Source organism: Halichoeres trimaculatus, unplaced genomic scaffold, assembly GCF_033239565.1.
Source record: "Halichoeres trimaculatus isolate MK-OKI-2021-1 unplaced genomic scaffold, fHalTri1.1 fHalTri1_scaffold_11, whole genome shotgun sequence".
NCBI classification, from domain to species: domain Eukaryota; kingdom Metazoa; phylum Chordata; class Actinopteri; order Labriformes; family Labridae; genus Halichoeres; species Halichoeres trimaculatus.
Window position 1 is genome coordinate 3,885,724 of NW_027437189.1, and position 27,902 is coordinate 3,913,625.

The 27,902-nt window shown below is 41.2% G+C and overlaps 2 protein-coding genes across 4 annotated transcripts in view; both read right to left on the minus strand.

The window, feature by feature from the left end:
• Positions 1-667: 667 nt before the first annotated feature.
• On the minus strand, positions 668-5,130 carry hsd17b10 (hydroxysteroid (17-beta) dehydrogenase 10). The gene is made up of 6 exons (XM_074681654.1): positions 5,044-5,130; positions 1,922-2,086; positions 1,672-1,836; positions 1,469-1,597; positions 1,269-1,377; positions 668-1,191 (listed from the first exon to the last, which is right to left on the minus strand). Exons 1-6 carry the CDS (start codon positions 5,065-5,067, stop codon positions 1,001-1,003), a joined length of 783 nt encoding a protein of 260 aa, XP_074537755.1. The 5' UTR covers positions 5,068-5,130; the 3' UTR covers positions 668-1,000.
• A 6,951-nt stretch (positions 5,131-12,081) lies between these two features.
• The window catches only part of fam120c (family with sequence similarity 120 member C), a 34,015-nt gene continuing 18,194 nt past the window's right edge, over positions 12,082-27,902 (minus strand). Inside the window, exons 10-17 of one of the 3 annotated variants that reach the window (XM_074680913.1) lie at positions 26,347-26,518; positions 25,162-25,411; positions 22,947-23,061; positions 21,670-21,870; positions 20,882-21,122; positions 17,979-18,114; positions 17,824-17,887; positions 12,082-17,750 (exon numbers count right to left, since the gene is read on the minus strand). In XM_074680913.1, the coding sequence (XP_074537014.1) occupies positions 17,493-17,750; positions 17,824-17,887; positions 17,979-18,114; positions 20,882-21,122; positions 21,670-21,870; positions 22,947-23,061; positions 25,162-25,411; positions 26,347-26,518 (1,437 nt within the window). In that variant the 3' untranslated portion in view covers positions 12,082-17,492. Of the gene's footprint in view, positions 17,751-17,823; positions 17,888-17,978; positions 18,115-20,881; positions 21,123-21,669; positions 21,880-22,946; positions 23,062-25,161; positions 25,412-26,346; positions 26,519-27,902 lie in introns of all 3 variants that reach the window. The other 2 variants (XM_074680912.1, XM_074680911.1) reach the window with 2 other exon arrangements.

Here is a 27,902-nt window from a genome sequence, read left to right on the forward strand (position 1 = left end):
GAAAATAAGAAAAAAATGGGGGAAAAAAGTGTTTTTTACCACTTTCTTCCTGAATCAAATGTTCAGATGTGTTGTAACATGGAATAGCCCATTGAATAAGAAGGGAGGGGGAGGACCCAAAACCATCATTAAAGATTAAGCCTTTGGATGGATTTTGAAGCATGTGAAGTAAGATTAAAAAAAAGAAATGCTTTCAATTGAAGAGAACTTCATAAATCAGTTTTTAAGAGATGCTTTGGGGCCCCAGGCAACTGCCTGTGTTTGCCTGATTGTAGCTACGATGTCGGGGCTCATTCTTTACATCCAGCGCTGTAAACCTCACCTGTGACCAGAAAAAAGGCTGAACTAAGAAATGGATCCTCTTCTTGTGATCTTTGGGAGTTGTTCAACTAAAGAACTGGGTAGATTTTATTACAATATGCCTCAAAACGCCAAATATTGGCCCTGGTAATTGGCCTGGCTGATATTAGGTCTATCCTTACTTGGCGCCAAAAATTAGAAATATATAGACTTAGACTTTATACAAAGTAACAAACCTTTTGGGAAATGTAAGGAGTAGAAATTACTGATATTTATGTTGAAAATGTAACTGAAAGTACCTAAAAAACAAAGTACAGTAACCATCAGCAACAATCACTGATCACAGAGAAAACAGCCAGACTGAGTGTCACAGATTTTTTTTAATCAAACTTGTGTTTCTGGATTTGAAATAAGATGACAGAAGTGATGGAGCTGCTGAGGAAACCAGCTGAGGTTTATTAGAATCCGCTTTAGTTACAAAACAACCAAAGAAGTGTGCAAAAAGTACTGCAACGCTCAGAATGTGTTTCAGCCTTCACATCCTCACACAAACGTTTTAAAAGGAAGTTTGTGATTACAGAGTTTACTGACTGTCTGCACACACACACAGCCGCACACAAACACACACACGTAAAAGTGTTCACATTATTCAATGCAGTTCATACTCAACACACACACACACTCAGACACACCACACGTCTCAGGGCTGCATGCGGATGGCTCCGTCCAGTCTGATGACCTCGCCGTTGATCATGGGGTTCTCAGCCAGTGATGTCACCAGGTGGGCGAACTCAGCGGGGTCTCCCAGGCGTGAGGGGAAGGGCACCTGGCGGGCGAGGAAGGAGCGGACTTTCTCTGGAAGACTGGCCAGGAGCGGCGTGGAGAACAGGCCTGGAGGAGAGGAACAAAAGCTGACAAAGTGGTCGACTCTGAGTTTACGTTAGCGGCTCTCAGGCACGCAGACCCACCAGGTGCGATGGTGATGACCCTGATGCCCATGGGGGCCAGGTCTCGTGCGATGGGGAGTGTCATTCCAACGATGCCGCCTTTGGATGCTGAATACGCCGCCTGACCGACCTGAGGGAAGAATAAGAGAGAAAAAGTAAAGAGTGAGTCTGACGATCAGGATCACCACGTTTTGAATCCAGCGTATGTCACTTTAAACGACCTGTCCGTCGAACGCCGCCACGCTAGCTGTGTTGATGATGCACCCTCTGTGTCCGTCTGCGTCAGGCTCGTTCTTCCCCATCTCCCCAACGGCGAGGCGGATCACATTGAAGGTTCCTGCGATGTTCACCTGCAGGAGACACACAGAGGAGAGTCAGGCGGCCGCCAGCAGCTTGGCGTTCTCTGCGGCGGTCTCCGTCGTACATTAATGACCCGCTGGAAGTCCTCCAGGCTGTGAGGTAGGTCCTTCTTGAAGTTGTAGGTTTTAAAGGCCACAGCGATGCCGGCGCAGTTCACAGCCAGATCCAGCTTCCCAAACTTCTCTCTGGCCAGGGACACCGCCGACTGCACGTCTGCCTCGGACGTCACCTGCAAAACGACAAAACCTCCGTAAGCTACAGGCGGAGTCAGATAATGATCATAAAAATCTGCGTCTGCCGGGTTTAGGACTCACGTCTGCAGGAGCGAAGGCACAGCGGTCCCCCAGTCTCTCTGCCAGAGCCGGTCCATCAGAGGAGGGCAGGTCCAGGATCACAGCCGACGCTCCGTTCTGCACCAGACGCTCCACGGTGGCTCGACCCAGACCGGAGGCACCGCCTGAGACCAGACCGACCATACCCTGCTCCACACAGACACGCGTTACACACACGCAGAGAGGAGGGGAGGAAAAACTGGATCCTTGACATTCATGAACAAAAGAGAGATTAACACTTCTGTCAACACTTGCTTCATCCTTTAGGAAAACAGGCCGACAGCAAACGGCGCATAGTCTCACCGAGATACCAAACCTTTTCAAGACCCGGGTTAATTTCCCTGGAAGCCTGTCCATACATCATCTACACAGACTACATGTCTTTATTTTTGTGTTTGTGGGTTTCATATCTTCTTCCCTGACAACTTTTGTATTCTGTCCGTTTCTTTCTTCTTCTTCTAATTCTGTCCACGCTTTGAGCTCTAACTAGACCCGCTAAACATGCTCAAACACTCAACAAAATTGGCATACACCTCACATGCGTCAAAAAATGTCAATATGATACCAAACTTGACCCCCCCAACATCCCATAATATGCTCTCTAGCGCCACCTAGGCACACTAAAATAGCCCTAGCGGCCAGGAGGAAAGTCCTACAGAGATCAAACCAACTTCAAAGTGTTTGTCTCAATGAGACGCAAAAATAATGCATCGACACTCCTGACCTATCTCAAACAGGAAGCCAGCAATTCGCCTTTCAAAATAAAGTTTGGCAACATTTTTAACCTTTCTGCAAAAACTATCTCCGGAAGAAACCATACGTTCTATTGGCTTGAAATTCACTCACATGAGAGAATAGACCCTTCTTTACAAATGTTCTTAAGGAAGTTGTTATTTCATAACCAGTTTTCAATGACAAGCCCTCAAAGTCAGTAAAGCCCAAAGAAGCCCTCTGAGCTCTCCCATTAAGAATGAATAGGCTTACAGTTTGAGCTCCTTGCAATCTGATCTATTTGGACCTCTAAACAAAAAAGTAAAGGTGCTACAGCTTTAAAAATGACATGGGTGAATTCCTGACAAAATTTCCTACCAAATTAACAGCTTTTTACACAGATGTGCTCTAAATTCTGGCTTCTGTGATGAGTTGTTTAGAAAAATTCTGTCAACTTTTCTCTACACTCGGCTGCAGCAGTTGGTGATGATGTCACACACTGATTAGGAGTTCCGTGCAGCTGGTGATGTCACTGAGCAGGGGAAACAATACATTATATCAACTGTGATACCTCTAAGGGGGGTCAGAAGGGATCAGACTTTGACAGTGCAGGTGGAACCGGCATGAGGGACCAGCGAGGGCACGAGGACTTGTCCAACACTGCTTACAGCTTTCATTTTTCGTTTGTCACTTTCGTCTTCTTACTCAGGTCTTTGACCCCTAAATGTGCTCAAAAACTTACCACAATTCGCTCACACCTCACACCTCAAAAAATGTCGATACGATATCAAACTTGACCCCCCAACATCCCATAATGTTCTCTCTAGCACCACCTAGGCACTAAAAAAACAATACAATTGCTATTGGGGGAGGAATGTCGTACAAAGATCAATCCAACGTCAAAGCATTCGTCTTATTGAGACACATAAAATACCTGTTGCGCCCGAGAACCCTACCTCGCACAGTTGATTTTGTAAATAGGATTTGACACTGATGTATATTAATTTTAAATGAGCTAATGTATTGTGTTTTGTAATAGTTTTTAACATAAAGAGTTATGTAATTGCATTGTGATTGTTGTGAACCTGCCCAGGGACTGCAGATGGAAATTAGCATTTGCTAAATCTGGTATAAAGCATCTTTTCTATTGAAAGATTAATGTATTTGTACACGGTCCCTGTCAAATAAATCAATAATAATAAAAAAAAAGCGGATCAAACGATCATAAACACATGACCCAGAGTAACGTTGAACCAGCTTAGGAGTGTGAACACTAACCCGTGAGGAGTGAAGCTAAGCAAACCTCTCCTCTGAAAACTATTATTGATATTATTATTGATATTATTATTATCATCACTAATATTGTCACTATTATTATTATTGCCAGTATTTTTATTATTTTATTATTATTATTATTATTGCTATTGTTTGTATTTATTTTGTATTTTGCTGTATAGAACCTGTGTTTTTATTTATCTTCTTTCTACTCTTATCTATTCTGCACATCTTTTTTTGTACTACCGTGTTACTTGCTGCTGGAATCTGAATTTCCTGAGGGAACCCTCCCAAAGGATTAATAAAGTTCCTATCCAATCTAATCTAATCTAAAACACACCTTGACGTCATTTACCTGCAGGTTTTGTGACCTCATGTTTAGCCACGTCCAATAACAGTGATGACTTAAGACTTTTCATTTGAACACGAGAAAATCAGTCGCAGACAACGTCAATGCTATGCTAAATCGGTGGAGATGGATAGCGTTAATAAATGCTATTTATTTTTGTTTATGCAAACACATACTCAGGCTGTGCTCAGGTTGAGCCCCCCCAAGTCTGAAAACCTGGATCCGCCCCTGCATCTCTTATCCAAACTCTTCAACCCTGATGTGAAATGACCAAAAGTCCAGCACCAGCTAAAGCCTTGCCTCTATAAGTCAGCTGATCAAACATCAAACCTTTAATCTCACTGTTGCTTTCACTCTCCTTTCTTGAATCTGCAGTGATTTGAAGGAGTGTAGCTTTAAGCAACTACCCCCAAGGCCCGTCATCAAGACGCGTAAGCAACAGACTGCATCAGTTCAGAGATTCAGATCGACTGACCCTTTAAAATAATCATGCTATCAACCGGAAGTCTCCAATGTCGGAGTAACCGATAAACTCCAGGTTATCACACACTGCAGAGAGGGCGCTGAGTGCACACACCGACTCCCGGGATGCTAGCTACACACAGCCCAACTTCTGAACTACGAAGAAAGCGACACAACTACAAGACCCGAACCCTAAAAACCACCAAGAGCAGACTCTGAGGAGTGTGAAACACCGGGTCCCTGAAGGACAAATGCTAACACACACGCAGAGAGCAGCTCTTTGATGAAATGTGCTGTTTCTGCTCACCTTGACACATCGAATGTTCGCCATGTTCGCTCGGACAGACGACCGTGACGTCACAACAAAGATCGTATATTCCAACAGATGGAAGGTTTCCGCTCTGCTTCTTCTGTTAGACGTTTCCAGTCAAAGAGTACTCATCTCAGGGCAGTGCTGCCCTCCTCTGGACAGTAGTGGAATTAATCTCAGTAAAAGGACCCAAATTTCCATTTTTTTATTCCAAGAACATGAAGTAACATTTTAGCATTATAATACTAATGCACCCAAGTGAATTGGCTGATGTAGATTCTAAATGATCAAATATTTACCTAAGTAGAAAATGAGTCAAACAAGTGTAAAATTGTTGTAGTTACGGCCAAACATGAATAGTTTTGTTCCATTTTTACTTTTATTTTCTAAAATTTGGTCTATTTTATTTTCTATTAGTTACATTTTTGTTTACTGGATTTAAATTAATTTTATTGCATATGCCTGTATTGCCCCAGCAAAACTAATTTCCCCATCAAGAACCAAAAAGTGCAATCTCATCTTAAATGTGCAGAAAGCATATGCAGATACAAGTAGCAATACATTGTTTGCAGCATGTTCAAATTACAGTTGTGTGCAAAAGTCAGATACCCCTTTGAAAATACCATATTTTATATATTAGAAAATTAACATTCATATTTAAAGTCTTTCTGGTATATGGGAAAAAATGACAATATTATAAGAAAACATTAATGCATAGTTGCACTTTATTTTATAAATTGAACAAAATTACAAAAATAAAAAACATCATTTTGGCATGTGCAAAAGTTGGGGCACCCTACAGCATTAGTGCCTTCAGTACTTCATAGGACCCCCTCTGGCAGATATCACAGCTTGCAAAAGCTTTTTATAGCCAACTATAAGTCTCTGGATTCTACTACTTGGGATTTTCCCCCATTCTTCCTTGCAAAAGGCCTCCAGTTCTGCAATATTCTTGGGTCATCTTGCATGCACAGCTCTTTTAAGATCCACCCACAGATTTTCAATGATGTTTTAAGTCTGGAGACTGTGAGGGCCATTCCAAAACCTTCAGTTTGCGTTTCTTGAGGCAGTCCATGGTGGATTTTGAGGTATATTTAGGATCATTATTCTGTTGTAGAAGCCATCCTCTTTCAGCTTCAGCTTTTTTACAGATGCTGTGATATTTAACTCCAAAATTTGCTGGTATTTAATGGAATCCATTCTTCCCACCACCCGAGCAATGCTTCCTGTCCCAAGGGCTGCAACGCAACCCCAACACATCACCTGCCATCTCTTTATTATACCTCGCACTGTTGAAACTGCAGGCTGAAAACGCTTTGCTATCTTCTTGTAGCCCTCCCCAGCATTGTGGGCATCAATAACTTTCATTTTTTCTGTATCACACAGTTTTTTAGAGGAACCCATTGTTGCTGTGTGTTTGCACAAAGTTTGTGGAGTCGCCGTATTTAAAAAAAACCCCTGAAGTTGGCACCAACTCAAGCTAATTATGACAATTGTTGACACATGCTTCTGGATCAATGAGCTGGTGAAGGTCTGAGCTTGTAAAAAGAAATTGACACTTTAAACTCTCAGGGTGTCCCAACTTTTGCACATGCAAAAATGATGTTTTTTATTTTTTTAATTTTGTTCAATTTATAAAATAAAGTGCAACTATGCATTAATGTTTCCTTATAATATTTTCACTTTTTCCCATACACCGGAAAGACTATAAATATGAATTTTAATTTTCTAATATATAAAATATGTTTTTTTTTAAAGGGGCACCCTGACTTTCGCACACAACGGTATTATTATTATTATAATGACGATGCTTTAACTGCTAATGGTTGAGATTCTTTAAGAAAATATTTTGTATATAAACCTATTTTCCAGGTTGTTTTGTCTCTAATTTCATTCTCCCTTATTTCAAATCAGTTGTAGTTTTGTGTTCTCATGTTAAATAATTTTTAGTCTTCGCTAAAAAAGTTGTAAGCCACTTTATTAAAACTAAAATCGCTCTATCAAATGATTTCCTACTGTGGATTGTTGTTAAATTACCTTTACTTTACATTAACTGCCGTTTATTGCTTCGATAGCTCGACGTGTTCCGCCTATATAAAGCAGCATTACAAAAAACGACAGTGTGAGATGTCACTCACTCATAACACTCTTTGGTCCCAGCGTGGGTAATAGAATGTGAAAGAAGCCTGAAGCCCCGCCCAGTTCCTTCTGATTTGACCAATTGGGGGGCGTTCTAGAGAACTCCCCCTTCATAGTACCAGCTGATTCGCTGAGCGTAGGGGATGCTGTCCAATCAGAGCGGCCGTACAGCTCAGTAAGGTCAGCTCAGGCGACGAGCTGCTGCTCCGTTTAAGAGAAGACATGTACAGAAATATGCGAGGTTTAAAGGGACAATTCGGACTTTAGGGGACTGATTGAGGTCTGTTATCGAGGGACCCATTCAAAGGTGACAAAAACAGATTTTATTTGGCAAATTTTAAACTTCTTTTGTGATATTTATCAAAAGAAACATACTCAAATACAGAGAAAAGTTTAAATTATGTATCACAAAAGACATAAACAACGCTGAAAATGAAATGTAAACTTTATTTGTGGTCATTGTAAGTAGAAAATAATATGCACATATCTGTTCCTTCTGAATTACATTTGAATAAGAGTCAACGATAATTAATAATACACTTTCAGCCATGCAAGGATATGCCCCAGAGATATCTATGGATGTAAATATAGCTGGAAAAAAGAAAGAAACAGCATCTTTTTGAATTTCTTTCCAGCTTATCAATAATCGTAGATGAAATTTCCGTCATCTGAAGTCTTTTAGTCTGTTCAGGAGCAGGATATGCACCAAAAAGGGGCCCTTTAAAAAACAGGAAAGGATAAAGAAGTCTGCATCAAGCTGCTGCACTGTGGAAGGCAGTAAGTTGTATAGTTGCATCTCCAAAATAGGGGCTGTAATATCCCACACCCCACAACAACACAACTTACTACCTCACCACAGCACAGCTACAAGCACATACAGCTGCACGGACATTTGTGCGAACGTTCACAGGTCGTCGTCTTGACAAAGATCTGCGTCATGAAAAAAAAAACACAGGAACACGAGATACTGATTATAACCAGCAAAGTGAATCCTATGTTCATGATGCAATTCAGGACCAATGTTGGTCACCAACAGCAACAGAGGCTTCAGTCACCGTAGCAACTGCACACGAGATGTGGATAGGCTGGCGGTCTCCGTCATGTATGAAGGTGACGGCTCGGTTGCTGTGAGAAAGACAGTAGGCTGTATAGTTATCTCCCAGATCTGGTGTGATCCTAAAACTATACAAACTACTACCTCATCCCACAGCGCCCATTCTTCATCCCCTCCTCCTCCTCCTCCTCCTCCTTCTTCTTCTTCATCCAAACACATTATATACACACTGCCAACAAAAACAAGCATTTGTGCTACGTTTCCACTGAATCAAAGTGTTTCATTTGTGAATGAGTCAGCTCCATGAGTCTCTGTGTTCAAGACGGGATTTAATATCCTCTGTTCCTGAATATGAAGATGAGACTGGAAATTTTGTTTTGTTTTTCTAATTTTGTGAACCAAAATAAAATAGTATAATTAAACTGTCTGTTTTATTATTTCATTGGTTTGTACAGGTACAGGTAAAAAGTCTTTACAATTAAAATACTGCGAGTGAAATAGAGCAACTAGAGCAAAAATAACACAAAATTTTAAGAAGAGGGGTTATTTGGTAAGTCGACTACTTGAGGGCTGAGGCTCCTTATATCTCAAATTTCATCATTTCATTTGTTGCTCTGTAGTAGGGCTGCAGCTATCGAATATTTTAGTATTCGAGTATTCTACTGAAAATTCCATCGATTAATCGAGTAATCGAGTAATCGGATAAAACACATTTGTGTTAAGCTAAAGAGCAGTTACTTTTCAAATGAAAATTTCTTTCAAGCAAGTGTAAAATCAAGTGACTTTGGGTGATAGATTCCAAGTTATCTGCTATCTGATGAGATATGAGATACAAGCAGATGATGCAGATCAATACATGCTTTCATATCAGTCTCCAAGCTCCAGAAAAGAAGCTAGATTTGTTGCTAGTCGCTATTTTGACAAAGAAGTGGCTTGAGGGGTCTGAAAACTGTCTAAATATGGTGTCAGCTCTATTTGAAATGCCACTCTTTGATCTTTTCTTAAATTAAACGATTCCTCGAGGTGGAGAAAATTCCTCGATTATTTTTTGTAATCGAGTATCTCGAATTATTCGAGGAATCGTTTCAGCTCTACTCTATAGGACTTTGAAATTCTTGAAATTTAAAGTTCTTTATAAATAAAAATTATTATTATTATCTTTTATGTTCGATTTTGCTTTTGCAGCTCTGAGGATCTGAAACTATGTTGAAAACAAAAGAAAACTGACACCGAGTGAATCGGCGAATGTGGTGAACAATGATTACTTTTAAATAAGCGAAACAGCCCTTTCTGATCTGATGAAACCACTCAATGAACATCATTTTAAAATGCGAAAACACATTTTTACCAATATGAATGTGTTGACAAATGTAGCTGCAACTATTTTATTACTCCTATACATATCTCTGTATCTCATCTCATAGTGCAGCACATATTTGTCACCTGTTACATTATGGGTCTGTGCACATTTTGTATTTAGGAACTAATTCTTTACACAATTCTTGTCGTTAAATAGTCCTATACATTTTTTTTTTTACTAGCTTACACCTTTATTATCCTATTTGATATATTCTTATGGTTATGTTTGCTTAAAGGATTTTTTATCTTGATCTTTTTGTTGTACTGCTACAAGGCTCAATTACAGCAAATCTCAGTTAATGATTAATACAATTTAAAAAAATCAAATGTATGAATACATGTCCACTCAGGGCTTCTGTAGAAAACAATATTTACAATATCAAAGAGAGGTCCAGAAATTTCGAAGTGTACACCTTACAAATTGGTAAAATTCTACTAGCTTTGCTCAAAGGAAAGCTAAAATGTGAGAGTTAATATCCCCATCACTGGAGATGCTACACATATTTCAAGGACATCAGATAGAGACTTTGAAGAGGTGACCATCCCCAGAAAATGATGCTTTCTCCTGAACATGCTCCCTGTCCTTGAGGAGGATCTCCAGAGCAGATAAGGAACCAAACAGACTAAATAATGGATACTATAGGGAGCAGGAGATGAGTTATTCATGCATATGTAAAGAACACACATCAATCATGCAACGACCGCTAATATTCCCTGCTTGTGTCCTGAATCAGGTGAGGCTAAAAGGCTAACCGAGCATCGTTTAGCTTGTCAAACTGGTCGCCCGAGCGTCTGAGCTGGAGCAGATTACCTTCTGTGAACACGAAGACGGTGATTGCTGCTGAAAAGAGCAGGGGCTTGTAGTAGTTTAGCTCCTCAATGCAGCACCAGCAACCTGCCATGAAGGGAGATAGGGAGCTAACCTCCAGCAGCTAGCTGACAGCTAGCTGGAGATTTGGCGGTTCTCGACCTCTCAGTCCGCCCCGCGTGTCCTCGCGAGCCCGCGGCCTCCTGAGTCCTCCGTGCCGGCAACGGTCGTGAAGATTACACCCGAGGGAGTCACTACGAGGAAACACCGCCGACCTTTGGGAGGAAAACTATCGTAGCGAGATGTTTCGATGCCTCGCTTCACCACGCCAAAAATCACGTGACCGCCTTCTGAGCGAGGCCTCCCTCCCTGCCTACGTCACGAGCGTAAGCGAGGATGGCAGTTCTGAATGAGAGGTTTACGACACGAGAAACGGAAATACTTCGACACAAATTCAGATTTATTTGATATTTAACGATATTTATAATAAGATATAACCAGGGGAAGCCATACTGTTTCTCTGAAGCTTCAGACCTACAGGTTTATCCATCAATGGACACGAAGAACCTACGGTTTACCACCAGATGGCGCCATTTTGACTGTATCAAAATCAATCTGAATGGAGCATTTATCTTCTGAGCAGTTTTTTCTCTATTTTTTAAGCTTCCAACAGATTTTCTTTTTAAATAGCCTTAATTTCATACTTTATTTTTTAATATTAATTTTATTTAACCTAAACCATTCTGTTAAGATGTAAAATCTCAAAAACAAGAGTCCTGGCCAAGACGACATAGTATTTTTTATGAAGAGCAACACACAAAAAATCATGTATTTTAATCTGTTAAAGATATATATATACTATCATTTTTTTTTTGTTTAAAATTTATTTGCTATCATTTTTTATTTGTTTTACTTAATTTTTTTGAGCCCACCTTGTTTTCAGAAGGCCTGTTAGTCAGAGAGCCCTTTAGCTAGCCTTTAGCTTTCACTGTTTTAGCCCTTTAGTACTTTTATAATCATACTTTTTTCATTGATTTTGCTGTTTAAGTTTCTTATCTTGAGTTTTTACATCTTATTCTACCTGAAGATGTTCTTTAAATGAGGATAATGTCGATGTTACCCTTTTATTGTGTATGCAATGTCCTATGCTAACGAAGTCTGATAGATTAAGTGTGAATTCTGACTTGATCTCAGGAATTTAGAATATTAGCTTCCACATCATTAAGCACTTTTTCAAAAGTCCCAACCTCCGAAAAACCATTTTCAGTGGACCAAATCCTCCGACTTTGAAATTTGCAATATTTCTATGCAAATGTTTTCTTGCTCAGATATTTCACAGTTCACTGGTTTAATAATTTGTTTTGAAGACAACTTATTTTCCTTAATGGGGAAATTTTAATTAACATCTATATAGGATTTCAGGAGCTGGGAACAAGAAATAGCTAGCTTAGCGTATTGACTAGAAACGGGAAAACTCATGGAAAGTGCTTGTAAAACAATATTTTGAATTGAAAAACATTGTTTCTAGTGGGCAGATTTTGGTAACTTCTGACAAGCTAGCTATAACCAGTCAATGCTAATCACCAGCTAGCTAACTGAGTGGTGCCATTCTTCTGTTTAAATATGTAAACAAGCCTCTCCCAGGTCTAAAAATCAAAACACCGGACACGTGAAATACTTTTTTTACTAAAAGAATAAATTTTATTTCAGCACTGTAAGTCATTTCCCAACCAGTACAAACATGACTGCCATCTTTGTCTCTTTCTGAACCTTTCCTCCCCTCCCTCTGTGAGATCAGACCACCAACAGCCAGACAATTTTAAAAAAAGCTTTCTTTTTTTCTTGTCTTTCCTCAGTCTGGTGCTTCCATAATGCTAACAGTGATGACAAATTATACCGACCATAATTATAACAGCAATAATGATGATGATAATATTTCTATAACAATAGTATTATGGATAAATTTTAACCCTTTTCGCTGCACAGGTAGTTTTGGGCGGCCCTGGGTGCTGAATGGAGTACATGCATTGGTACACTTGTGGCTGACTTGAGACAACTCGAGCTCCTAACTAGGACTCAACGACAGGGGAGGGAGGGGATTATACTGGAGCTTGGGGGGCTTTTGAGGGGGGGAGTGGCAGTGTAGAGAGAGGCAGACAGAATAGGGAACCTTTTTTTTCTGTGAGACTCCTGCAAATACATCAGAACAGGTACAACACAACGGATGACTCCTTCCACATTCTGTATGACAGACAATAACACTGTTTGACTTCTACAACACTACATAGTACATAGTAGTTCTATTCTGGGAGCTTTTGGTTCTCTTTACATTGTCAAGCTCTTAGGAGACGCTTCCCGTTTGCGTAGGCAGTGAGGCAGGATGTTTTTATTATTCATCGGTCACAGCGGGATTTTTCTACAAGACACTTCAGCTGAGATTTTTAGGTACATTTCACATTTGTTTTCTCTGTTCAGTGGATCATAAAACAGCTCTAAGCGCTGGGTTGTTAATATTTGCTTCATAGTGTAGAGTCTTTAAAAGCTGCAAAGATAAATAACTGAGCCGTGCCATTATTATGCCAATTTAATTTTCCAGTTTCATGTCGTTAATGTTGAAATTTCTTGAGCTGTCCAAGAAATAGTACAGAAATATTCAGCTACTGTAAAGAAAAGCATGAAATAAAGTGACTTTAGGAATTTAGAGTTTCTTTCATGATTCCCGTATCGTTGCAGCCCTGAAAGACGAAACAAAACACGCCATCTTTTGCGAATCTCAGTTCAGTGTTTTGAGGAAAATCCGTCGACCGCTTCGGTGCCCACGCGTCGAGAGACTCAGTTACAGTACGGTGCTTCATCAGTCTGAGTCCGGGAAGTTAGAAGGCAAAGTTGGAGAGCACAACAAGAACGTGTGAAATAAAATGCAAAAGAGGGCGCCAAAACCCCCAGAATGACCGAAAGCGCTCGTCAGGTGTCGCTTTCCTTCCTGTTGTCTGAGTGTAAAATCTGAAGTCAGTGGTTCGCACAGCTTGAGCTCAGTCGACGGGGAAGTAACGACCGAGCAACGAAGCAGCTTATTCGCTGTCAACGCGAAAAACAAACAAAACAAAAAACACTTCCTTTCGTTCTTCTTCCCTGTCTGTCTGCATCTCCACAACAACCACAGTGTAGGAAAACACCGTTACCTCACAGACTTGTCAAATATATCACACGTGCTGTAATGTCATTATATATATACTCATACTCATCAGAAAACTTGTTACTCGGGGGCGAACCGTCGACGTAGAGGGGGCTCTGGGGGCGGGGCTTCGGGGGCTTTCATGTGGGGTAAAAAGGGGGGGATGTACTTTGGTTCTCAGGTGTTTACAAGAGATGTTTCGCTGCTTTGTGCAAGGGCGCAGAGTTCAGCTTAGATTGATAATAATGAGTCGACCACAAATATCGTTATCAGGGATATCATGAATCAAACATAGTGCAGACGACAGTTTTCAAATCGAACGAAACGGGCAATATTTACTTAACGTACAGAATAAACGGTGGTCTAAAGATGCCATATAAAATACAGGTAAGGAAAATCGCAATCATTACAGTTCAAATCTCTAGGTTGGCTAAGCGTATTTCAGTACTAACTGAAGCAATGGTAGAAGGATTAGATTAAAGATGTAATAACATTAAAAATAGTAAGAAAAACACATTTGCACAATTGAATAAAACCGTTTTGATTTTTTTTTTCAGATTTTTTTTCCAGACTCTGGCTAGATACATACAGAAACTGATTATCAACGTTAATATAACCTTTACTGTTAGTCGGGTTGATTAAAGGGGGCGGGGCAGCCCAAAGAGAAAACGGCCAATAGAAACGGTCCTAAGGGGCTACAGGAGAGGCAGAGAGGGGGAGTGAAAGAGAGAACTGAAACACAGAGAGGAGAGGGCGGTTAATCTGTGTGTGTGTGTGTGTGTGTGAAATGTTTGGGTTTATTTGTGTCTGCTGTGTGTAGATGTGTGTGTGTAGATGTGTGTGTGTTGAGAAGAGAAGTGAATGAACAGCTTTGGGAACGCAGAGGCGAGAGAAAGTGTCACAGCAGGAGGTGGGCGGGAAGTTAGGAGAACAAGCATAAAAAATCACTGATCAAATATCTATCGAACTAAAACAGACAAGGACGAGAGAGGGACACTACATCATGTATTGTGTTTGATTTTTTCCATACTAGCTACTGTGTAACTCAGGGTTTAACATCTATGTATCCGTGTGTGTGTGTGTAAGTGTGTGTGTGTTTGCGTGCCGATCGCATCTCTTCATCGTAAATCTCTCGGTGCAGTGTTTTGAAAAACGCAGTCAGTCGAATGTGTTACCAAAAAAAAAAAGAAAAAAAAGGAAAACAAACAGATCTCTGATGAACCGACGACCACTCCACTGGGAACTGAAACTGCACGAAATCACTTCAGCACGAAAGCAGAGAGAATGCTGCTGGTAACAAATGCAACTGAACGCCTGTGTGTTGATGTATATGTGTGTATATGTGTGTGTGTGTGTGTGTGTGTGTGTGTGTTATCTGGCGAGCGAATCGAGAGAGGGCATGGTTATACCGAATCACACTCTGGCTCGCCGCAGAAAAAAGCCTTCTTCTAACAATGTACTGTAGCAATACACATATTTGTACTAATGTCAAAAGTTGAAAGCAGTAAGTATATGACTCCTAGTAAATCTAGACTTAGTATTCGGCCAGTGGAGCTATAATCTCTAGCCTAGTCGTGGTGTCTGAATTACAGTCCTGTGTTAATCCTGACGCTGTTTCCTACTCTTAACCTATGAACACCTACAGCACACCGGCGTATGCTTGTCCCTACCAATAACGGCTAACGAGTCCGAACATCGGGTTTCATTTGGTGTTGGTGTAAGAGACGGCGGCCCCGGCCCCGTGGCGTCGCGCGCAGGCCGGGGCGAGCTATCAGCGTTTCACTGTAATGGTCTGAGTTCATAACTGAGGGGATGTCTGACACGACTAACACTTACATACACAGTCAGGGTTTCGTCCTTCAACGCGGCGTTTCGTAAGAGCTTCGTACCCATGTCAAAGCCTGTGGCACCAGTCGAGCACAAGTCATCAACAGAGTAAGAAAATAAGGTGCTTCTTGTTGACTCTTTACATCGTGAGCTCGTCTCAGCCTCTCTTCAGTAAGGTTTTGTGTTCATGGCCAGCATCTCTCAGGCGGTAGGTAATCTGCGGCTCCGCTGCTCCGAACCTTTGTGCTAAAGTTTCAGGTGAAACCTACGGTGGGGGACACGTCTCTGTCTCTACAAACATAAGTGCTCTAATAAAACAATTCATTATCGTAGAAGTCTCAGGATTGTGAGCGGCACACTGGGGTCTGCCACGCGAGGCCTCTCCTTTGTTTTTTTTTTCTCCTGTCATGTGATCCGACCCGTGAAGCCTCCGCCGTGCTCGGCTCGGGGACCTCAGGGCAGGTAAGTGCTTCCTGCTGGTCTATAAAGTGACACACCTGAGCCGTGCGGGGGGCAGCGGCTCTGTATGTTGGGCTGTTGTCGTGGCAACTGTTGCGTAATCACCACCGGAGGGTGGAGGAATCTTTGAGGCTTTGTTGCCAAACCCCCTTTATATATATATATCTATCAGCGGCTGCCGCAGCGGTCAGCCGGTTTTTAAAATACACTTTGGAAATAACTTTTTTAGAAATCTGAAAGGATTTCCTGGGACTCAGGACTCGTTTCAGCTCCATTTCAAGGTTCCTGCTGAACGCGTGAGGCCGGTCTGAGGGGACTCCGCCAGGCAGCAGTCGCCCAAACCCTCAGCGTTCGTTTCCATCGTTTTGCCGGGCAGCATTTCTCTTTTCTTTTTGGCCTTAACTCCAGAAGGTGCTTCAAGAGTCGATCGTTTCTTTATCACCGGGTAGAGGACAGTCCAGTGTGGTTAAACATTTTTTAAAACAAAGTGCTTCTTTGTCTGAAACCACTCTGTTCACATTCTGACGTCTCTCGAATAGATCTCTACCTTTAAATGTAGCTCTACACGTTATAAGGATCATTTCTGCGCACGCGCGCGGGGGGAAACGCCCCACGCACGCGGTTAATTCGCCTGTACAGGGGCTTGTTCAAATTCCTTTTTCTTTAAATACAACAATAAGTGCTTTTGTTGGGAGGATACAATCAAAGCTTTTGGAGAACGGGGCGGGGGGAGGGGGAGGATCAGAAAATAATGCACTTTTTTAGTTTTGAGGAGCGGGGAACGTCTTGCATACTTTGGGGCTTAAGGTGCATAAATTCACGGGGTCTCTTAGCACAGCTTAGCTCGAGGCTTTGCTACATAGGTCAAAGTAAGATAGCACGCTAATACCTTGGTGGTGCGGAAGTGCTCCTGTTGTAGATAATCAATCAACCAATCAATCAATCAATCAAAGGGGGAAGTGCTAACACTGTGTGCAGCTCGCCTGCAGAGTTTAGGGGACGAGGGTCACTGCACGGAAACAAAAAAAACGGCACATCACTCGCACCCAGAGTTCAGCGTCTCTGGGTTCATGTAAGACGAAGCTCTCAGGCGAAGGCTATGGCAACGAACCGCGTCAACGCACAACCAAAAAACGTGGCGACCAGAGCGAGAAGCTGCAGCCGTGGAAACCACATCCATCCGTCACCGTAACCACAAGCTCTCACGTCTGTGTGCAGAGGCTCAAACAAAGGGACCATCAACGACACAACAACAATTCAAACTGTACACATACCCATACCTAAGGAGAGGGGGCTCTTTGAGTGGGCGGGGCGTCATGGAAGGGGCGGGGCTTCAAGCTTATTTTACTCTGAGTGCGGGGGGGGAGGATTTTTTTCGGAGTGGGGCGCTTACAGACTCATGGAGAAAACCTCTCTTCATAAAACAACGTAAAACCACATGAGAAACTAAAAAGGAAGTAACAGCTAACTGCTGGAGCCGATCACATGGAGCAGCCAGGAGGCGAGGAGGCGTCACTTCCTGCTCCATGTGATGATGTCACAGCTAGCAGGCAGGGCTACAAAAACAGGGAAAGGCAGTCGAACACAGAACTCTCTCAGAGCAGTGCATCCTGGGAGGGACGCCGTCACTCCTCCTTCTGTAGTGCTCCGTCTGACGGGCAGTCGTCAAGGCAACAGGGGTCCTCCACTTCCACCCCCTCTGATTGGTTGTCTCTGCTGGCTAAGGCACACGGGATTGGCTGGGCCAGGGGGGCCAGCTCCAAAGGCTGACCGATGGCGGACGCTGCTGAGCTGCCGTTCAGCTGCTGAGTGGCAACCTCTGGCGTGGAGCCCGCCTCCTCTGACGGCTTTGGGGGGCTGCTGGATGTGGGGGAGGACGACGACTGCGAGAGGAGACACAGATTAACGAGAAGTCGTCTCGTAATTAAAAAATCAGATCCAGGTGCGGCGTCCTACCTGTGATCTGTTGGCAGGCGCCTTTTTCACCGTCTTCACCTTCGCTGGAATCTCTTTTCCCCTCCTGTGACACAAACACACACACGTTGAGGTGTGACACACGCTCAGGACGTTCAGGTCCTGACAGGTTCCAGGTGACATAACTCTGTGCTCACCCTTTCCCCGCTCCCACCGACACCACCTGCATGTTGAACCCCCCTCTCCCACGGATTGGTTTGTTCCCGGCCCACTGGCCCACAACCATGCCGGCGATCTCCAGTTTCCCCCCCTGAGGAGGGATGGACTGGATGCCTGGAGACAGGAGACGAGACGTGAATACAGAGAGAGGACAGAGCAGAAGTCGTCAGTGTTCACGCTCTGCTCCTCCTCAGTGGATCATTTCTACGGTCAGTGACAGAGAGCTCAGGACAGGAAGTTTAACATGTTCAGACCTTCTGCTTTGACACACCACACACCTGAAATAATTCACCTCTTTTAGCTATTTTTAAATTAGCGATGGGCGTATCAAGTTTTTAAAAAAAACATTAAACATTAAATAGTCGCTGCTCACTATGATCTACGTATTTATTCTAGTTTTGCAGAGAAACATATTTTTAGGAGCCATTTTCCTTCAGTTCACCTGGATGAAAGTCATTAAAACACAAAATCTACTTTATCTTCACAACAAAAACAAATTACATCCTAAACAGAAAAAAATCCAGTGAAGAATGATCTAAATGAGTATTTTGTGTTTACAAATATGTGTGATTTTATTTCTAATAAATTTGTAAATATTTTTTTAAAAAATCGAAAAATTGTAATGTCATAAATTCAATAAATCTGATTTTTTTCCCCCCAAAATTAAATTTAAATAACTAAAAATTCTAGAAAATATGGAATTTAATTAATTTGCGAAAATTGCAGAAATTCCCAAAAATTGCAAAATCTTCAAAAGTTTGTAATTATTTTTTTCTACATTTAAAAAAATGTAAAAAAAAAAAAAAAAAAAAAAAAAAAAAGGATATTTAAAAATTAAAAAAAAAAAAAAATTCCAAAAAATCTCAAAAGAAATGAAAGCATTGTTGCCAGAGGTGATGCATATTCAAAATCTTATCAAGTGTTTTTTTCTTATTACACTTGATATGAGCCACATTTAACCTCTCAGTCCAGAAAATGTCTTGTTTTAAGTTTTAAAAAAATGAGGTCTGAATTTCTTTTAACAAGTACAAAAAATCTGCCAATGAAACAAGAGACACTTGCTCAAAAATCTGCTTAAACTCGAATAATGTCTCAATACAAGACACTTTTCTCTTGTTCTATTAACAGATTTGTAAATAAAACTGAAAATAAAACAAGAATACTTGATAAGATCTCAGTTTTTGCAGTGTGAAAATAAAGGGATCTGTTTTGAAAATGCAGTTAACAATGGGTGATGTGGTCAGTTGGCTTCGCCAACGTTGCATGTAAAAATCTGATATTGCACAAAAAAGTTAGTGTAGATAAGATTTTATAACATTTCATAACAAATGACTTACACCGCAAAAAAACTGAAATCTTATCAAGTGTTTTTATCTTATTTTCAGTAGAAAATGTCTTTTTAGACGTAATCTGAGCCACATTCACCTGACCAGTCCAGAAAAATGTCTTATTCCAAGTTATTTGAAGACAAAAATGAGGTCTGTATTTTTTGTTGCAAGTTTAAAAAAATCTGCCAGCGGAACAAGAGAAAAGTTATTTTGTTTGTATTAAGACATTATTCTAGTTTCAAACTTATTTTTTAACAGAAATTTCATTTTTGATTATTTTGGTCTTTAAACAACCTGAAACAAGACGCTTTTCTGGACTGACCAGGTGAATATGGCTCATATTAAGTGTAATAAGACAATTTCTACTGAATATTAGACAAAGACACTTGATTAGAGTTCAGTTTTTTGCAGTGTACATTTTTAGAACAGTTGAATAACTTCTAGAAAGCTGAATTATTTCACACTGGTCCTGCTTTTGTTGTTACTATTTGACAGTTCAATGAGACTGATTCTTTGTTTAAAAAAACTACAACACTAACAGAAATGTAAACTACACATTAAGACAAACATGTAATGTGTTGTTTCAACAAGTTTAAAGCTGATTTTTGATACCAACCCTTATTTATCACTGTTTATCCTCTTTGAACTTATCTATAAAAGTCAATTTAACGGAATTTAATTCGAGTTTGCACATTTCAGATTCAATTTTACACTTCAGTTTAATTAAGGGATGGTACCTTTCTCATTTGATATGATATGGTACCGATGCCCAGTACCTGGGGAATGGTGTCTGTACTCAACGGCACCAATTTTCAGTATCTTTGTGTGTTTATGTGGTAAAAAATATTATTTTTTATTTATTTTATCTTATTATTTTTTTGTTTTAAATATTAGTTTTTCAGTTTTACGCACTTATTCCGCAATATATAAACTTGTCATGCTGTGTTCATGTCCAGCATGGAAAATTGCCTACTCTTCCACTTCCTACAGTCACACTCGGTACCACAGGCAGAATTAGTTTGGCGCTTTTGAAGCTACCTGATTCAGGACCCATCCCTAGCTTCAATTCAACTCATTTTTTCAGCTCAGTTTATTTTTGTGTTTTTCAATTCAAGGAATTTAGAGCTGAATTTTCAAGGTTAAAAGAATTTCACAACAAAACATTAAATTTAATTTCAGATCACGCTTTTCAAATTCTGTAAAATAATTCTGCTTCAGTTTCTAGTGGCACAAATCTCAACTCACACATCCCTGCCTTACAAACTAAGTTTATTCATATTTTTGTAATTTAATGTGTGTTTTAAATCCTTCTACACTCTGAGAAAAGCGCTGAAATTTTTTGTAATTTTTTGTTGTAAGGTGGTGCAGGAATAAATCACAGCCTGACCACACACTGTCGATGTCATTTAAAGTAAACGAACAGACAGAAACTTTTTCTTCTCTGCTGCTTCAACTGTTTCATCAACTTAGTCCAAGTTTAACCAGGAGACTGTGAACACACACACACACACACACACACACACACACACACACACACTGATGTGTCTCCGTACCTGGGAAGGCTCTGGGTCTGTGCTGGGCGGGGTGATGTGGATGGTGCGGGTGGTGATGAGGAGGCATGCCGCCCATGGGGCGAGGCGGGTAGAGCGGGGGCATGGGGTAGAAAGGGGGCACCATGGGCGGGGGGAGGAAGGCAGGAGGTGGAAGAGGAGGAGGAGGAGGAGGAGGGCGGGAGAGGTTGATGCCTTCGAGGATTGCTTGGCGCATCTTCTCCACCTTGGACACCAGCTCCTCCTGCGGAGCAGAAACACACGACTGAGGGTGAAGACCAAACCTAACACACACACTCACACTCACTCACACTCACACACACAGGCTGAGCGCGTCAGAGGAGGTGACATGAGTCCATGTGGAGGATTAGCATCTCTCCTTTAATCATCCAGAGTCATTTAGCCAACACAACATCTGACGAGTGATGAGCCATGGATGTCACGGAGCTTTAGCAGGGTTAGCATCATGAGCTAACAGGCTACTACACAGCTTTATTCATCCTCATTACTTACATCTTGGCCTAAAGCTAACTGCTAACATGCTAACACAATGTCTGGACATAGATATGTGGCTAATTCTGGCATTTTATTTAGTTAAAGTCAACTTAAGACCGCTCAGACTGAGTTTTATGGCTGTCATACGTCAAATCACAAAGCAAAACTTTAAAGTTTGAACCTTTAAATGCTGAAAGAAGGGTCAGAGAAACCGCTTTTCTTGAAGGTGAGCGTCCATCAAGTCCCAGACTGAGCGCACATCCTGAAACAGAAACAGGGATTTTAAAGTTTCGTACCTGCCCCTCGCACATGTCCAGCAGGGCGGCGCGGTCTCGAGCGGCCCGGGCCAGTTTACTCTGGAACAGTTTCCCGTCGAAGAAGCCCCACGGACAGCAGTGCTCCCACGGCAACGGCTGGCCACACACGTCATTGATGAACAGCGCCGTGTCGACGCCGGCCATAAAGAGAGACGCCAGCTGCACTCCCCGGGCGTCCACCTTCTCCACCTGACGGCACACACACACACACACACACAGACACACAGGGAGCAGAGTCAGCGAGGAGGCAGCAGAGAGGAGCATGAATAAGAGTTGTGAATAATGATGTCTCAGACACATGGTACGTGGGCGCACACATTCGACACTTCCAAGTTTATTTTGATTGTAACAGAAAAGGATTTAAATTAGTCTGAGTGTAAAACAGATCAGCTGCAGCGCCGAGTCTGAGGAGGCTTTAATCCTGCTCCTGTTTCTGTGCAGACGCTCTGATCTGTGCAGACGCTCTGATCCGACGCCTCATTTAAAGTCTGAACACTGGAAACCTGTTACGCTCTCTCTTCAGTATTCTCATCAGGAATTATACGGCGCCAGAGTACATCAGTTAACTCGTTAGAGCTAAACTGTCTGTGAAGGACTCTTTGATCCTCTGGTCTGAGCTTTGTGGAGGATCCAGACTCCAGGCTGAAGATGGATTTTAACGCCTTTCTTTCGGAGGAAACTCACGTCACTGGATTAACACCCTTGCAGTCCGGCAAGTTACACAAGGCTCCTCGGCTTGTCAGTTTGCAAAAAACAGATGGTGCTCAGCTCGACGACAACAACAAACTGAAAAAAACAACTGCAAACTGCTCCCCCTGGTGGCTCGCTGCAGTATAGGTCAAAAAATCCATCTCCCCAGTCATTCCAGATGGAACTTTGAAAAATTAATACACCTCTTGGTCTTCTTTCTATCGTTACGTCTGTTTATGAACTGCTGTGTTTTTGTGTTGTGTGGGAAGAAACATACGCTCCTCGCTTACGAGTAGCAAACCTGAGTTTCTCCACACATTCATTCAAACTGGAGCGCATGTTGTCTGATTAACTATGAATTCCCCAACTAAATTCACTTTCACCCCACTGCATGAGAAAATGAAAACTTAAAAGAATCGATTTGACTCAAAACAGACACTGATGTTTTTAATTAATCCTGTATATCTGTGAGAATAAAAACAAACTGAAAGAGATATTTATGTCCTGAACTTCTTTACGAGGAGAAATCACTTTCAGACCGAGTGGGGCAGACGACCGGGTCTTACCTTGAGCTCCTGTAGCTGGTCGGGTTCGTAGAGTTGACTAGAAACGGCCTGAGCCAGAAAGGCGTCCAGCTCGTGTCTGTGAAGGATTCTTCCACCAGGCCACTGCATCATATACCTGAGAGACAGAAAGGAAAACAATTAATAATAAATACAATTAAATAAAAGAAAGAAAGAAAGAAAGAAAGAAAGAAAGAAAGAAAGAAAGAAAGAAAAGAAAGAAAAGAAAGGAAGAGGGTAGGAAGACAGGAAGAAAGATAAGAAAAACAACGACAGAAAACGTAAAGAAAGAAAGAAAAAATAAGAAATGAAAGAAAGGAAAGAAAGAGTAGGCAGGAAGAAAGGAAGGAAAGACAAGAAAGAAAAAAAGGAAAAAATCAAAAGACAAAAAAAAAGAAAAGGAATGAAACAAAAACAAAGACATAAAGAAAGGAAAAAAGAAATAAAAAAATAAAATAAAAGAGAAAACAGCAAAAAGAAAAGAAAAGGAACAAACCAAGAGAAAGAAAGAAAGAAAGAAAGAAAGAAAGAAGAAAAGAAAGACAGGAAAAAATTAAAGACAAAGGAAAAAATAAATAAACATATAAAGAAAAGAAAGAAAAAGGGGGAAATGAAAGAAAAAAGGAAAAAAAAACAAACAAAGAAAAGATGAAAGAAAAGAAAAGAAACAAAAAGAAAGAAAAAAGAAAAAGACAAAAAATAAAAAACAAAGAAAGAAAAGAAAATAAACAAAAAACGAAAGAAGGGAAAAAAAGAAAGAATAAAAGTAAGAGAGAAAGAAAGAAAGAAAGACAAAAAGAAAGAAAGAAAAAAGAAACAAAGACAAAAAATAAAAAACAATAAAAAACAAAGAAAGAAAAGAAAAGAAACAAAAAAGGAAAGACGGGAAAAACAAAAGACAGAATAAAAGTAAGAAAGAAAGAAAAAAAGACAAAAAGAAAAAAAGAAAAAGAAAGAAAAAAGAACAAAGGCCAAAAATAAAAAACAATAAATAACAAAGAAACAAAAGAAACAAAAAAGGAAAGAAGGGGAAAAACAAAAGAAAGAAAGAAAAGAAAAGAAACAACATAGGAAAGAAGGAAAAAAACAAAGAACAAGAGAAAGAAAGAAAGAAAGAAAGAAAGAAAGAAAGAAAGAAAGAAAGAAAGAAAGAGGGAAGGAAGAAAGGAAGGAAGATAAAAAAAATGACAGAAAAAGTAAAGAAAGAAAGAAAAGAAAGTCAATAAAAGAAGGAAGCAAAAAAGAAAAAAAGAGAGAAAGAAAAGAAAGAAAGAAAGATAAAAAAGATGAGTGGAGTTTTTCTCCTCAGTACAGATTTCACTTCCTGAGTTGTGTGAACCAATCAGCTGACTGACTGATTTGGAAATGAGTGAAATTATTAAGAGGTGAAACTGTCCTCTGTCGACTTCTCAGTCACAGATTTCTGACTCAGACAGCAGCTACGTTAAAACCTGAGCTTCTACTTTAAGAATCTACAACGAGCAGGATTAACAGCTCAGCTCCTCTGACTCCATCAGAATCTGATGTTTTCCTCTAGTAACTGATAAAAAGGGTTTTAATGTGTCTCATGTTGATGAGACGGAACAGGAGGGTGGTAGGAAATTAAATATAAAAACACAGCACAGGGACCCAGACCCCCTCGCTCCGGGGTCTTTCAGTGACAGTATCAGGATGCTGGAGGGACTCCAGGGTCAGTGAATGTCAGCCAGCGGCAACCAACGCTCGCATCAACATGCAGCCTGACCCTGTGGTCCCAATGTCACCTTAGGAAGCGGTTTGCAGCTGGCACGACATGTTGGAGAGACGGACTGAGGCAGGAAGCCATGAACAGACATTAAAGAAGGGCAGCACATACGAAGGAGGTAGATAGATAGGTGGAGATTATTTGAGCTCATACTGCACTGGCAACACTCACAGTAGAGCAGGGAGAGCAGCAGAGTACATGAGAGAGTGAGAGGAGCACATGCAGTGAAGAGAAACTGAAACTTAACTATGGTCACAGATATGAGGTGTAAGAAAAATATTTAATCTCCTAATATGCAAATATTCACTTATCAAAGGTATTTGTTTATAGCTCTTTCTAGAAACTGGCCTGACTCTGAGCTAAATGTGGTCCTGTCTCCCTCAGCTTTCCTTTCTAATGACAGTTAACCTCCTCACTCTGTCTTTATTTCTGATGGCGCTGATCAAAAGCAGCGGTGTCGCAGCGGTGTCATACCTGAGCACGCAGCACATGAGCAGCAGATGCTGTGGGACCTGAGCTGGGTTGAGGAGGGCTGGGCAGTCAGAGCGTAGGCAGGCCAGGAAGGCCCTGGTTCTCCTGGAGCGGTCCTCGCTGGCTCGACCTAACCACAGCCGCCGCAGGTTGGGGCAGGTCCACTCTCGGAAACACAGGGCCGGAACCAGCTCCGGGGTCAGGGCCGACTTGGCTTTACCGCTGCTCCACTCTTTGACGATCACTGGAGGAACTGAAACACAGGAGACGGAGAAGCCAGAAAGTGAGACTGGGCAAAGCTGCAAGGCGCTGGCCTGTTGGTTGCGTCTGCCTGTTGCAGCAGCTCTGTCTTTGTCCATTTCTTGTAATTTCTTCATAATCTCTGGATTAAGAGTGGGTCATTATTTTGTCTGTCTGGAGATCCTACATGTAACCATAGCTGCATTGTTTACGTGTGAAATTAGCTGTTAGCAGCCGGTAGCATGTCAATGCTAACTGGTGCAAGGCCGGATGTTTCCCACAAAGAGAGGAGCTTATGGAGCTTTTTACACTTTCTTTGCACTTTCTTACTTTTGTTTTCTTGATTGCTGCTGAGACTCCTCCTGAATTTCCCCCCAGGGTAAATAAAGTATTTTCTATTCTATTCTATAGCTTCAAGGATCTTCAGAATTTGGGGATTCTATAAATTTCTCTAGATGTAATTCATTTCCTTTGCCTTCAAGCAATGTAAGTTTGAACACATTTTTTCCTTAAATATCACATTTCCAGACAGTCTGAGAAAGTAAAGTTTGCACCCTTGTCAAAGTCCAGTCATAAACCTGAGGTGCACCGCAGAGTCTGCTCCAGCATCGCTCTGTAAACACAGCTCAGGAAAAAGCGCAGTGATTCAACTTTAGCTGGCAGCGCTATCATTTATTGATGAAACTTTCTGGTCAAGTACCTTCTTCAAGCGCAAAGCAGAAGTTGTGGTTTTGAAACCAGCAGCTTTTATGTTTCACAACACTTTCCAAAAGCTGAAAAATCAAACTGGTTTTCTGTTCGCAGCCGTGCTGACGAGGGCTTCATCTGTATCCACAGCTGAGAGCCATCACAGACCAAACAACAGCTCCGACCCAAAGCTGATTTTCTGGTTACGATCCTGGAATAAATGTGACAGTGAGTGTGAGTGTGTACGATCCAGACTCTGACCTTCCAGAGGGGCCCTCTTTCGGAGGGCGAGCCTCTCCAGGCGTCGGTGTGTTTCAGCCAGGCTGAAGAGGACGCCGTACGCGTACTGTCTGGCAGCGCGGAACAGCAGAGAGGCAGGCGGCAGCTCGGAGTTACACTCGTCCTCTATACACACTGGCATCTTCATCTCTCCCTGAGGAGGAGGAAGAGGGAAAGGTAAGGATGAGGAAAACAAGGTAACAAAGGGAGGAATAAGAGCTCAATACATCAACTTCTTTCAAGAGTTTGACAAATATTTTACAACCAAAGAGCAAACAGAGGCTTCTCTGGAAAACAAAACAGAATGTTTGTTCCTCTTTCTCTGACGAGGATACCACCACTTACTGCTCAAGCCAAGAATCGGAAAAAAAAAATCTTAAGTTAAAAATCCTCAAAACGGCCTGATTTAAAAAGCCAAAAAGCTATATCCAAACCTTTGTTCAAAAAAAAAAATACATCTGTATACAGGATGTAAAAGCTCAGAGTTAAAGCCGAGACCTCGTTCTTTTTCCACCGACTTAAACTGCTCCAAAACTTATTTCAATTTTTTTTAAATTTAAATATCTGGTGAAACACAACATTTGCACCTCTGGTTGTTAACCAGCCATCGAGCAGGTCTGTAGAGCCTGATGTGTTGAAGGGGATTACAGATGATCACAGCTGGAGTGGTTTGTGTATTGTGGGAAATTTTCAGTGTAAATATTGCAAAACCTTTAACATTCACAGTGAAAGTAGCACCAACAACACTCCATCAGTAAAGCTAAAAAAAAACCTAACATCTGGACACCTCTCTTTAGTGGGATTCCAGAACAGCTCTCTCTTATTTTTTTCATCCCAGAATCTGTCAGTTTTGTGACATTCCGGAATATCTCTCTCACACATTCTAGAATCTCTGCAATATTCCAGAATCTCCTTTTTTCATACATTTCAAAATCCCTTTCTTTCTTTCTTTTTTTTCATTCTAGAATCTCTTTGCAGCACCTGCAGATCGCTCTCACTTTTCTGGTAGAATTCTGGAATCTGTTTCTTTTTCTTTTTTTACAGACTACAATCTCTCTCTCCTTCTATTCTAATATATTTGTTATACTCTGGATTCTTTTTCCCCCCCGCTTCAACTTTCTTTCTCCCTTTTTTGCCCCAATTCTAGAATTTCTCTGAGCATTCCAGAACTATCAAAATAAATAAATAAATGAATAAATCTAGAATAAATCTGGAATCTCCTCATAACATTCAGGATTTTTTTCATTCTAAAATCTCTCTTTCTTTTTACTTTCTATAATCTTTCTGTGACATTACTGAATCCCTCGCTTTCTTTTTTTTTTTTTTTTTTTTAATATTCTGGTATCTCTCTTGTGCTCATTCCAGGATCTCCTCCTTTCATACATTCCAGAATCCCGTTCTGTCTTCTTTACAGTCTAGAATCTTTATAGCAACCCAAGATCCCTCCTTCTTCTCTTGGAAAAAAAAAATATAGAATCTGTTTCTTTCCTCTATCATTTCGTCTCTGTTTTACATTCTGGATTTTTTTTCCCCACTTA